The 13,282-nt window shown below is 41.5% G+C and overlaps 1 protein-coding gene across 1 annotated transcript; it reads left to right on the top strand.

Annotated features, from left to right (window-relative positions):
* The first annotated feature begins 7,670 nt into the window (after positions 1 to 7,670).
* LOC129737423 (uncharacterized) lies at positions 7,671 to 12,236 on the top strand. Its single transcript, XM_055727604.1, is given in 2 exon segments — positions 7,671 to 10,697; positions 12,069 to 12,236. Coding segments are annotated over 2 exon segments (3,192 nt in total). The 3' UTR covers positions 12,234 to 12,236.
* Positions 12,237 to 13,282: the final 1,046 nt, after the last annotated feature.

Consider the following 13,282-nt stretch of genomic DNA (forward strand, 5'->3'; position numbering starts at 1 on the left):
TTAAAAAAAATCCCTCCCTTCACACAGGCCGGGGTCTGCATTTCTAAAGCAAGTGAGGCTTTATTTTTATTTTTGTTTTGATTATGATCAACAGAATGGGGTACAGACTGCAAGCAGTGTTTGACAGATTCACTGGCATTAACACCTGGGCACGTATCAGCATAATCCTGTAAAAAAAACCAGTGTAATACATGCCTGCTTTGCAACACCTGCTTATTTAATTAAGCCCTTCCCATCCACAGGCAGAGTTGAAACAGTTCAAGATCCTAGTATAAAAGGTGCCAGGAAAGATAGACCTATTATTTATTACTCAGCAACCAAGACCAAAAATAAAAGACTAACCAATAGCCTTTCCTATCCCACACTGCCAGCTGGCACTGAATGGTAAGTGAAAGCACTGCAAAATGCTTTTTCTCTTGCTTTTATAACAGTGCAATTTTAATATGTGGTATATGGCACATTGCCATTTCCATTTTTTGAGTGCAAAAGCCTTGTACGGGGAACAGGGAGTACAGCCAACAGAACCAGATCTACCGAGAACTTTGAATTAAAATTCATTGTTTCATGTGTGAACAGCAAACACTTTTTTCTTGGTTTATTCTTTATGTTCAACACCATTTATGTGAATGAATTGTTAAGATAAACTTTTAATAAAGGCATTATCAACAAGGGGCCATTTTTTCAACTCTGCTTAAATTCATTTTTGCCAAAGGGATTTACAGCCACCTATATATGAATCAGCATTCTTGTAGGAGCAGCAGAATGCCTCACACAACAGTCTGTGGTGGGTGAAGGCGTAGCACTGTCAAATCTCAACACATATGGATGACGTGGGAGTCACTGCATTCAGCCCCAGTACATAACTTCAGATTTTGACAGCCTCAAGAGGAAGGTCTGAACCAACCTGCCCCTGATGTACCAGCACGAAATCATCAAAGACGAGTATCCAACCCTACATTCATAACCACCCCATTTCAGAGGTCAGCCTCAAAACCAAAGTGTCCTGGTGTTACAGACTGCATTTTTGTCTGAGAAATGTGCATAATATATGCAATGTAAATGAAAACAAGTAACTACTGAAATGATGCTGAGTATTCACATTCATTTTGTAATGCAGATAAAAGGCAAATACATATTGTTGAAAGAATAATCTCTTTGATCCAAGTTACTTTATCCTGAAAAGAGTAACAACCAAAGAGAGAGTAGAACCCAAATAGCAGGGATGCAAGATTCTTGGTGCATTTCACTTATACATGATTATCTTGATTCTTTTCTGCTCTTTGATATAAAAGCCAAAATACTCCCCAAGGAAGCACTTTTTTTTTCCCCAAGTAAAAACAAAACACAGGCTCACAAAGACCAGCACCAGTCACAAAGGAGAAAACAAACACTATGTTACACAAATCATAGTTTCACAGTGTAACCCTTTAAGCCAAAAGTCTCTATTTCTTGATGCAAAGAATCAGTATACTTGGTTAAATTTTTATGCCAACCACAAAGCAGCAAAACTTCAGAATATCCCAGTCATCGTTTTCAGGATACTTCTTTCATCGTTTTCTCATACTAACAGGTTATTTCTGACCATATTACCCACTAAATTGTGTTTGCGATGCCTTGCTGTAAGCATCTCCTCTTTATGCATTGGAATTGCTACTGAGCAAGATAAAAAGGCAGATTATGAGACAAACTTCTTTCAAAACATGGAGACTCCCAAAACCATTTAAGGAAACTAGTAAGTGGGCTAGAAACCTGAAAATTCAAGGATGATAGCAACACAATTAAAAAGAAACTAATCTCAGAATAATAGTAATGCTATAGCATATCAATGTTGCAGTAAATTACACAGGCTAACAAAATACTATTATTATGGCTGCCTAAACTGCTGTACTGCCTCTAAAACAACAATTTAATTTAAAAAGCCATAACACACAAACAGAAACATTTTACAGAAAATACTGGGTTTTTAACATCTGCCTCTCAGTAAAACTGGACAGCCCCTTAAAATTCTGAATATGAAATTCCTTCTATCTCTGGCACCTGAAGTACCCCCTAAATGACACAGCTTAACTACATCTCCTGAAATAAGTCTACTTCTTTGACAGAAGATAACTCTGTTTACATTCAAGATGCACCTCCATTTCATCTCCAGTCAGTCACTGTCAAAAATAACTATTTAGTATAGTGTCTCTTCAGCGTATAGACTAGATCTTAAAAGCAGCCTACTGACTGTTGGGGTGAGAAGCAGAAAAGGCCTTGACTCTGTAAGCATTGCTCAGCAATAACAAAAATACCCCTGAATTATCAACACTGTTTTCAGCACAAATCCCAAACATCGCCCCACACTAGCTACTATGAAGAAAATTAACTCTACCTCAGCCAAAACCAGCACATTCTCCAGCCCTTACTCCATACCACTTATATCATGCTCACATCCCACACTATCAAACACATCCTCATTAACCAGCACCCTCCATTCCCATCCTTTGATATAATACATGGATATAATTCCCCTAGTCTATGGGCCACCCCTGTAAAAGGTCCACAAATGTCCACTGAGTTAATTTAGTCCATGACTTTGGGCTACATCTGTTATGGTGGTCACTCGGGACAGGAGAGGTGGTGGGTTGTGAGGAGGTACTGGACACTAAAGCCAGCTCAGGTCAGGTGGCGGCTGCACTAGCAGCACTGTTTCTTGTAAGGCTTATCCTCCATTGGTTCGGGTGATTCCTTCTATACTAATTCCTACAACATGCAACTCAAACCATGCGTTACAACAGTTTAAAGGTACTTCCATTACAATCTGCACCTCTGGTCCCTTTAGGCCAGGTTACAGGGTTTAACACTGCAATGAACTCCTCTCCTTGCCCCTGCTCTGGCTTGGGCTAACCTACAGACTGCAGCCCCTTAGGGTTGTACATGTTCCAAGTGCAGCCTTATCTATGAGCCACAGTCTCTTCAGGGGTATGCCTGCTGCACCATAGACTTATCCAGAGCCACAGTTGCCTCGAGGTGCACCTGTTCCAGCACAGCCTTATCCATAGACCACAATGTCTTCAGAAGTAAGCCTGGTCTAACATGGCCTTACCCATGGCTGCAGTCCCTCCAGGGGTGTATCTGCTCTGTCATGGGCTTATCCGTGGCCACACACTTTGAGGTGGTCCAGCAAGACCTCATGCACAGCCATTGACGCTTCAAGGCGTACCTGCTACAGCATGAACTTATCCACAGCCACAGAAGCTTCAAGGTGTATCTTCTCCAGTGTGGAATCCTTGGGCCACAGTCCCTTCAAAGGTAAACCTGCTGTGGCACAGACATAACCACAGCCACAGGGGCTTCAAGATGTGCCTTCGTCAGTGTGAACTTATCCACAGCCACAGATGCTTCAGGGTGTCCTGCTCCTGAATGGACTCATCCACAGTCCCTTTGAGTTCACACTGGAGTTCCAGCCAATCCAGTACAGCAGTACAGAAACGGCAGCGATGCCCTGGCCATCTGCCAGCCCAGGTGCATTGCCATTTCTGTTACCAAAATGTTCCCAGGCACAGCAGAGTAAGATGATAAGCAGTACAGCAAGCAGCAAAAAGTGAAAAGCAGCCACTAACGAGGACTAGACTAATACACAGAAAGGCAAGCAAGCCCTGTGGCGAGCACAGAAGCCTATTGATTAATAGCTAAACAGCAATAACAGCTATAAATTCGATCTAGCACATACCAAATCAAACCTGTTGTTATTTCAAACCCTTCAAATCCCACGTCGGGTGCCAAAAAACCGATTGTTGTGGTTTAACCCCTGCTGGCAGCTAAGCCTCACACAGCCACTCGCTCACTCCCCCTGGTGGGATGGAGGAGAGAATCAGAAGAGCGAAAGTGGGAAAATTCATGAGTTGGGATACAGGTAAAGCAAAAAGGCACGCACACAAGCAAAGGAAAACAAGGAATTGATTCACCACTTCCCATCGGCAGGCAGGTGTTCAGCCATCTGCAGGAAAGCAGGGCTCCATCACGCGTAACAATTACTTGGGAAGACAAACACTGTAACTTTGAACATCCCTCTCTTTCTCCTTGCTCCTCCAGCTTTAGATGCTGAACATGACATCACACAGTATGGAATGTCACTTTGGTCAGTCGAGGCCAGATGTCCTGGCTCTCTCCCCTGTCAGATTCTTGTGCATCCCCAGCCTACTCACTGGTGGGGTGGGGTGAGAAGCAGAAAAGGCCTTGATTCTGCATAAGCACTGCTCAGCAATAACGGAAACATCTCTGCTCTGCCAACACTGTTTTCAGCACAAATCCAAAACACAGCCCCATACTTCTTCATAGCTACTATAAAGAAGATCAACTCTATCTTAGCCAAAACCAACACAAATCCCATCAGATATTAGCTTTCCCTGTGGAAGTCCTGAAAATGCTAGTTGAAGGCAAAACAACTACAGACAGCTGCTCTCCTTATGTATAACTGACAGAGTCTGAAAAAAACCCCAACAACGTTTATTTTGAATACGAACCATTAAAGCCAGTCTGGGAAAACGTGACCACAGGCTGAAGCAAACATACGACTACTGCAGAAACAAATGCTGAGACTGAACAGAGTTCATGTCTGACAGCTTCATAGGGAAACAACAGGTTCAGATTGTTTAAAATGCAAAACCATGACTCTGAATCTGGGAGGTTACACAACACCAAGCCTTCATTTTCAGAGACATACGCATGAAATTCAGCTACTGACTTTAATAGTTTGAAATGAGAACATAAACCAAGCCTTTGAAAATTAGACAAATTTTGTTCAACAGGAATTAGATAATGATGACTGTTTCCTTCAGGTTTTTATTACCCTCATGAGACTTTCTGTGAAATAAGAACAAGAATATCTGTTTCAAAAACCGTATACATATATATATATATATGAATGAGTATTCTGGCTTCAATTAGAACCACCTAACTCATTTTATATGGAGACAAGTTAAGAGGAGGGAAAAAAAGGCTTTAGTCTGGTGTTCACTTAAACTATCATTTAAATTACCTCCAACAAATACGAACAGAAAGAATTCTTTTCAAAATAACACTGATGATATCATTAGAAACCTTTAAGGAAACAGGATTTTCATATATATACTGAGTATACTTTAAAAAAAAAAAACGTCACGGGTTGTCAGACTCATAGGTTTCAGTGGGTTTTCATGTCAAACACCTTGAAACACATTGCGGGTGTTCTTTCAGTAAAACAAATGACTTCAGATTGTTTAGAATAAACACTCCAGATGTAAGAAAACATTTTTTTGAGGGAAGATTAAACAACAATAAATCTTACTAATTCCAAGGAGAAATGCTTCACTCAAACAGTTGAAATAAGACTCATGAAAATGTTTATAACAGCCTTCTCCATATAAAATAGACAGCAGTGGATACCTACCGTTATTAGAATGCATTGGGACTCTGGAAGCATCAAACAAAAAAATTCCACAAACAGAAAACATAAAAATTTGCCAAAGGAAGAACAAACCACTCCTAAAAAAATTCAAAACCAGGAAGTAATTTATCTTTTATATAATCAGGAATGTGATTTGATTGTGGAAGGCATACAGACAAAGAGTACAAAAATCTGTCTGTAAGAGAAGGCAAAATGAAATGCTTTACAGCTAGCCTGAACTCACAATGCCCCAAAGAAAGCAACTTGATGCTCCCCTTGAAAGGCGGTATGACGCAGAAACGCAACATCATGCGAGCAGATTTTGAGAACAAATTGATAGAAGAGGATCTCAGTAGCACACTCTCCCAGACATTTTATTTCCTTAAATGGCTTCAGAAAGCAACTCATTCTTGTGTAGTATAGTGATGTGAATAAGTTGTAAATAATATGGTCAAGTTTGTACTCCTAAATCAATATTCATTTTAATGCATAAATAAGCTTGTAATTGTATAGCAACAAAGGGGTTAAAATGTCTGAAAGATCATATAGACTGTTCTGGCAAGAAAGTTGCAAATCTCTGAAAGGGGAGCTGTCCTCCCTATCTGCAAAGCAAGCTGCCCTACCAAGGAGATAACGGGACAGCAGGATGGCCTTGAGTCAAATTAACAAGGAGTATTGTAAAAACCCCGGGAAAGATTTCTACAAGTCTGCCAACTCATCACTTTTGAGACCTAAGGTGAAAAGTACACCGTGAGGAAGACCTACGGCCTTCCTCCCATAGACCACTGCCCACATTCTAAAGACCCCGGCCCACAATTTTTGGAAGAATCTGCGCAAGCGTGAAGGACTGATAAGCTAATTAACATACGAAGCGAGGGTAGGCGGGTTCAGGTGATGAATATGTATAGGCGTTAATGGAATATTCATTGTTTCATTATATAAATATAAGATAATCTGCCCCTCTGGGTGGGTACGATTGGTGGAAGGATCCCCCGTACACCCGGCGCCGACAATAAAGAATAATTAATCACTAAGAAATTCTGAAGACGTTCTTTGAAACAATCTGGCACCCCAGATGGGACGGCTCTCTGCCTGACCGTAGGACCCGCTGGGAAGTGGACTCCCTTGGGTACCCCCGGGGATTTTCCCGGAGGGACTCCCCAACTCATCGGATCACTGCGGAGGCAGACAAGAATCCCATCTTCTGTAAGTGATAATACTCTTTATTGCTGTATTCTGGTATTACCGGTAATCTGGGGTTACCCGTAAGACGAGAAAATTGATTTCCGCAGGGTAACTGCTGGGTATGCTTGGGAACTAGTTTCTCAGGTATACATCTGGGTATGCTTGGGAACTAGTTTCTCAGGTATACATCTGGGTATGCTTGGGAACTAGTTTCTCAGGTATACATCTGGGTATGCTTGGGAACTAGTTTCTCGGGTATACATCTGGTCTGGAAAACTCAGGTATACTTCTGTGGCTGGCACCCTAAGTATACTTCTGGTTTTGTTTGGGTTTTATCAACATTTAATTGCCATCTGGAATCTGGCAAGTTTGCTTATAAAGCTTATTTGCTGCAGTGTTGCTTATTTTGGTTACCGGATTTATGGAATGTGGAATTTGACTTTGATAATTGTTACTGTGATTTCGGCTATATTTTGATAATAATAGTGAGCTCTTGGTGTTGCTGTAGAAAGATACCTGCGTGTTGCATTTTGTAAGTAGTAATTCTGTAAGTGATAAGTGTGTTCTGTGAGTGTAAGCTGGAAAAATGGGAGGAAAGCAGAGTGGTGGGATTTTAAAGAAAAGCCCGTTAGGATGTGTTCTGAGTCACTGGAGGGTTATTGGAGGGTCTGCTGGTGGAAGTGTGAATAAGAAAACATTGATAAAGTACTGCAATCAGTGGTGGCCGTTGTATAAGCTGGAAGATGGTGAGAAATGGCCACTTAACGGAACTATAAATTATAATACCTTGTTGCAGTTAATGCTATTTTTGCGAAGAGAAGGAAAATGGGATGAAGTAATGTATGCAGATATGTTTTTTACCCTGAGAAATCATCCAGAGTGGCAAAAAGGGTGTGGAATTAATCTAGCTCCACAGGATCCCTTAATATTAGCAATGGAAAGGGACATGAGAAAAGATGGGAAAGGAAAGTTGAAGAGGTGTTGCTCTGCATGTAGTATTGGTCAGAGATGTCTAAAGTTAGGGGAGCCAGAGGAGGGAGAAAGTAGGATGGAGGATTATGTTCCACCCCTATCGAATATGGAAAGTATCCGGACGGAGAAGTCTGTGGATGAGGGGGGCGAGGACTGTAAGAATTCAAAAGGGTTTACCCCGATTACTGCACGTATAAGGAGTAAGGCAGGAATAAGTAACCAGTCGGGACCGGTGATGCAAGCCCCTCTGCGACAAGCTGTGGGGACTAATGGACCGGTTAGAATTAAAATTCCTTTTACCACTAGTGAATTAGATTCGTGGAAGGAAGCTGTAAAAGGTTATAGGGATGACCCGGAGGAGGTGGCTAACAGGTTCGAATTAATTATGAAAAATTTAGATCCGGATTGGAAAGACATAGAAATAATGTTAGCAGCTCTGCCGGAAACAGAGAAGCAATTGGTAATAAAAACAGCCCGGACGCATGTGCAAGTGCAAATAGCTTCAGGGGTTCTGCCCGGAACTGTGGAAGTACATGTCCCGAGAGCAGACCCCGATTGGGACTATAATGATGGTAACGATTATAGATTACTAAAAAGGTATCAGGAATGGATAAGAATTGCCCTGGAAAATGCTATTCCCAAATCTGTAAATTGGTCCAGGTTGTACACTATAAAACAAGGACCGTCTGAAACCCCCACAGAATTTTTGGAACGTTTAAGAACAGCTATGCAAAAATTTACAACGATAGATCCGTCCTCAGAAGGGGGTAAATTACAATTGATTTCATTGTTTCTGGGACAATCAACAGAAGACATAAGGAAAAAACTCCAAAAATTACAAGGGGCAGACATGAGAGACTTAGAAAAACTGGTAGAGGAAGCATGGAGAGTGTTTAGAAACCGGGAAGGGGAGGAAAGACAGAAACTGGGACAGACTATTGCAGCAGCAACAGTAGCTGCATTAAATAATCAGGGACCAACTTTTCGAGTTAAAAATAGGGGAGATGGGAAACGAATAAGGACCCAGCAACCACCTCTAAGATCAGATCAGTGTGCCTATTGTAAAGAGGTAGGCCATTGGAAAGGGGAGTGTCCAAAGCGAGGGGGAGCTCGAAACATGATAGCAAATGTTTCATCGGATCAATGAAGTCGACCAGGAGAATCTACCCTAGCAGATCCTCTGGTTAAAATAGAGCTAGGGAACTCGGGACAAGAAATGGAATTTTTAATAGACACAGGTGCTTCCTATTTGGTGTTAAATCAAAAGCTAATGCCAGAAGATAAAGACTTTGTGACTGTAGTGGGGGCTACGGGCCAACAACAAAAAGCCTTTTTCCTAAAACCGCTAAAGTATAAATTAGGGAAACAGGTGGGAATACATAAGTTCTTGTACTTACCGGGGTCACCAAAATCACTATTGGGTCGGGATTTATTAGAACAATTAGAAGCAGAAATAGTTTTTGAGAAAGGAAAAATGAGGCTAAGAATAAGGGAAGAACAGTTAATAAATGTACTAAGCTTAGCATTGATACAAACTAATCTTAGAAGTGAAGTGCCTCCGGAAATTGCAGATCAAGTGTACCCAGGAGTCTGGGCTACCGAAATTCCTGGAAAAGCCAAGAATGTGACTCCAATAACTGTAAGGTTGAAATTGGGGAAAGAGCCTGTGAAGGTTAAACAATATCCTCTAAGGATAGAGGATAGGAGGGGAATTAAAGAAATAATTGACAGATTTTTACAATATGGGCTACTAATTGAGTGTGAATCAGAATATAACACGCCCATATTACCAATCAAAAAGGCAGATGGAAAGAGTTATAGGCTAGTTCAGGATTTAAGGGCCATAAATAAAATCACTGAGGATATACATCCAGTAGTGGCCAATCCATACACTCTATTGACTAAACTAAAAAGCAGTCAAGTTTGGTTTACTGTACTGGATTTGAAGGACGCCTTTTTCTGTCTGGCCCTAGCCAAGGAAAGTCAGAAGTTATTTGCCTTTGAATGGGAAAACCCTGATTCGGGGAGAAAAACGCAGCTTACCTGGACAGTTTTACCCCAGGGATTTAAAAATAGCCCGACTATCTTTGGGAATCAATTAGCTAAGGAGCTTGAGTCCTGGTCGACCCCAGACTCTGAAGGAACCTTATTACAATACGTAGACGATCTCTTAATAGCTACTGAGACAAGAGAGGGCTGTGTCCAATGGACGATAAGCCTGCTTAATTTTCTGGGACTAAATGGATATCGAGTTTCTCAACAGAAAGCCCAACTGGTCCAGCAACGAGTGATTTATCTGGGATTCGAGGTCTCGGGAGGACAACGAGAGCTGGGAACAGAACGTAAAGAAACCATTTGTCGGACACCGGAACCGCGAACGGTAAAGGAACTGCGGACTTTTCTGGGAATGACAGGTTGGTGTCGTCTTTGGATCTATAATTATGGACTGATAGTGAAGCCTCTGTATGAGATGGTTAAGAAGGATCAATCCAAATTGGTTTGGACTGGAGAAGCACAGAAGGCTTTTAGGCAGTTAAAGCAGGAATTAATGAAAGCTCCAGCCTTGGGGTTACCGGATCTTTCGAAACCTTTTTTCCTGTTTTCCTATGAAAGACAAGGGATAGCCTTAGGAGTACTAGCACAGAAATTGGGTCCCTATAAGCGGGCAGTAGCTTACTTCTCCAAACAATTAGATGAAGTAAGCAAAGGATGGCCTGGATGTCTACGGGCTGTTGCTGCAGTAGTTATTAACATACAGGAGGCCCGAAAGTTTACGATGGGACAGAAGATGACAGTGCTAGTCTCCCATACAGTCTCAGCAGTTTTGGAACAGAAAGGAAACCACTGGCTTTCACCGCAGAGATTCTTAAAGTACCAGGCAATATTAGTGGAACAAGATGACGTGGAGATTGTTGTCACTAATGTTGTGAATCCAGCTTCTTTTCTCAGCGGAACTCTGGATGAACCGGTGGTCCATGACTGTATAGAGACAATGGAAACTGTGTATTCGAGCCGACCAGATCTTAAAGAAGAACCTTTAGAGGATGCCGACGAATCTTGGTACACTGATGGAAGCAGCTTCGTGAAGCAAGGACAACGTAAAGCAGGGTATGCCGTTACCACCACCAAACAGGTAATTGAGTCTAAACCATTGCCCCCTGGGACGTCTGCCCAGAAAGCAGAGATAATTGCTCTGACACGAGCATTAGAGCTAGCGGCGGGGAAGAAGATAAATATTTGGACAGATTCCAAATATGCATTCGGTGTGGTGCATGCTCATGGAGCAATCTGGAAGGAACGAGGACTGTTAACTGCTCAAGGAAGACAGATAAAGCATGCAGAAGAAATTTTACAATTATTAGAAGCTGTAAAGCAACCAGAAAAAGTGGCTATTATGCATTGTCGGGGACACCAGAGAGGGAATGCTGAATTTGAAATAGGAAACCGATTAGCAGACCAAGAGGCCAAACGAGTGGCTGACTCAGCTGACACAAAAGCGTTGTCCTTAATACCAGACAGTAAAATCCAAACTATAGATGTAAGTCAAAAGCCGAGTTATACGAAGGAAGATTTAAAATTAATTGAGGATCTGAAAGGTAAAAAAGGGGTAAATGGATGGGTATATCTGAAAGACAACCGTGTAATAATACCCTCCAACTTAATTTGGTCTATAGTTTTTACAGAACACAATAGGACGCACTGGGGTGCTGATACTCTATATCAGAGTTTGAGTCGGATAATGGTAGGGCGAAATTTGTATACTACCGTAAAACAGGTAACTCAACAATGCAGCGTTTGTCTACACAATAACCCCAATACTCAAAATAAAGTGAGGTTTGGGATAATTGGTAAAGGAAACTATCCCGGAGAACAATGGCAAATTGATTTCTCAGAACTTCCTAGAAAAGGGGGGTATCGGTATTTATTAGTATTAACTGATACCTTCTCAGGATGGCCCGAGGCCTTTCCCTGTCGAACGAATAAAGCAAGAGAGGTGGTTAAGGTTCTGACAAACGAGATAATCCCACGTTTTGGGATCCCAGCCGCAATGTCTTCTGACAGGGGTTCTCATTTCTGTGCACAAATAGTACGGCAAATAAGCAGAATTCTCAGGATAGACTGGCAATTACATACTCCTTATAGGCCACAGGCAAGTGGACAGGTAGAAAAAATGAATCATTTAATTAAACAACAAATAGCTAAAATAGGACAAGAAGCTAATCTGACATGGCCACAATCTCTCCCGTTAGCATTATTAAGAATCAGAGTTAAACCAAGAGTGAGAGAAAATTTAAGCCCCTTTGAGATTTTGTATGGAAGGCCTTATCAATTTTTGTTTAGCGGAGAAAACTTAACACAGCTAGGATCAGAATACTTATATAATTATGTATCTGAACTACAGAAACAACTGAGTAAGGTACAAAAGCACGTTCTAGGAACCAGGGCCAGAGGATTAGATCAACCAGTTCATTCTTTCAAACCAGGTGACTATGTATATATAAAGACTTTTTCAGGGCAACCTTTGGAGGAAAAATGGAGTGGACCGCATCAAGTACTGTTGACAACTCATACTGCTATCAAGATTAAGGAACAAGTCGCTTGGATCCACTACTCGAGAGTAAAAAAGCTCCAGGTTCACGATGGGAAGCTACGCAAATGGAACCTCTAAAGTTACGGTTGTGTCGAAAGGATGGACAATAATTACCTTGATATCCGGGTTGTGGATAGGGAATGTCAATGCATGGGACCAGAATATGTATTTACAATTACTAAGGAATATTGTTCAGAATTTCAACCTAACCTCTTGCTGGATTTGTACTCAAATGCCTGAAAATGCAGGTCGGGGATTTCCCCTGATAGGTAGTGCATTTCCGAATGATTCCGAAATACATGCGGCTTTTTCAAAAATGACTATTTCAGAGTACACCCAATTAGAAGTTAAGGAATTGTCTTGGTCACTGGATATCAATGCTCCTTTGAACTCTAGTAGAGGTGTCCCGTGTGTCCAAAGGTGCTCCTTGAATAAGACCGAACCTGAAACAGGAGGCAATTCGACCGATAAAAGATGCGGGAAAACAGTCTTCATAGGCAGGTACCCCAATTGTACATCCTATTGGAAATATGGAGGGGCAAATCTTTGGAATAAAAACCAGACCAGGAGGAAAAACAATACTACTCCTAAGGGATGGCCCACTCCCTCAGGGACTGGATGGTACTGGATATGCGGAGACAAAGCCCGAAAGGTTTTACCCTTGGGCTGGCAGGGTGAATGTGCTGTAGGGCCTGTTGTTCCGCACATCTTCATAGTTCATAATCTGACACAAGGACTAATTAGATCATATATTAAAAGGATTAGACGAGAAAGTACAAATCCTCTTATACAGAGACCTACTGCCTTTCATAGTTTTGCTCGTTGGTTTTTTCCATGGTTGGGAGTAAGTGAATTAGAAAAAGCTTTAGTAAACCTCTCTGCTACTATGGAAATTGCCATGAACTTTACTACTGATGCCATACAGGCACAACAAGAGGAAATTAAAAGCATTTCAAGAATGACCTTACAAAATAGACTGGCACTTGATATGCTACTTAGCAAAGAAGGAGGAGTGTGCACACTAATAAATACAAGTTGTTGCACATACATAAACAACGACAAGAGAGTAACTTTGGATTTAGAAAAGATTTGGGAACAAACCAGAATATTACATGAGATTACAAAGG

The sequence above is a fragment of the Falco cherrug genome, chromosome 1 (assembly GCF_023634085.1).
Source record: "Falco cherrug isolate bFalChe1 chromosome 1, bFalChe1.pri, whole genome shotgun sequence".
Taxonomy (NCBI): Eukaryota; Metazoa; Chordata; class Aves; order Falconiformes; family Falconidae; genus Falco; species Falco cherrug.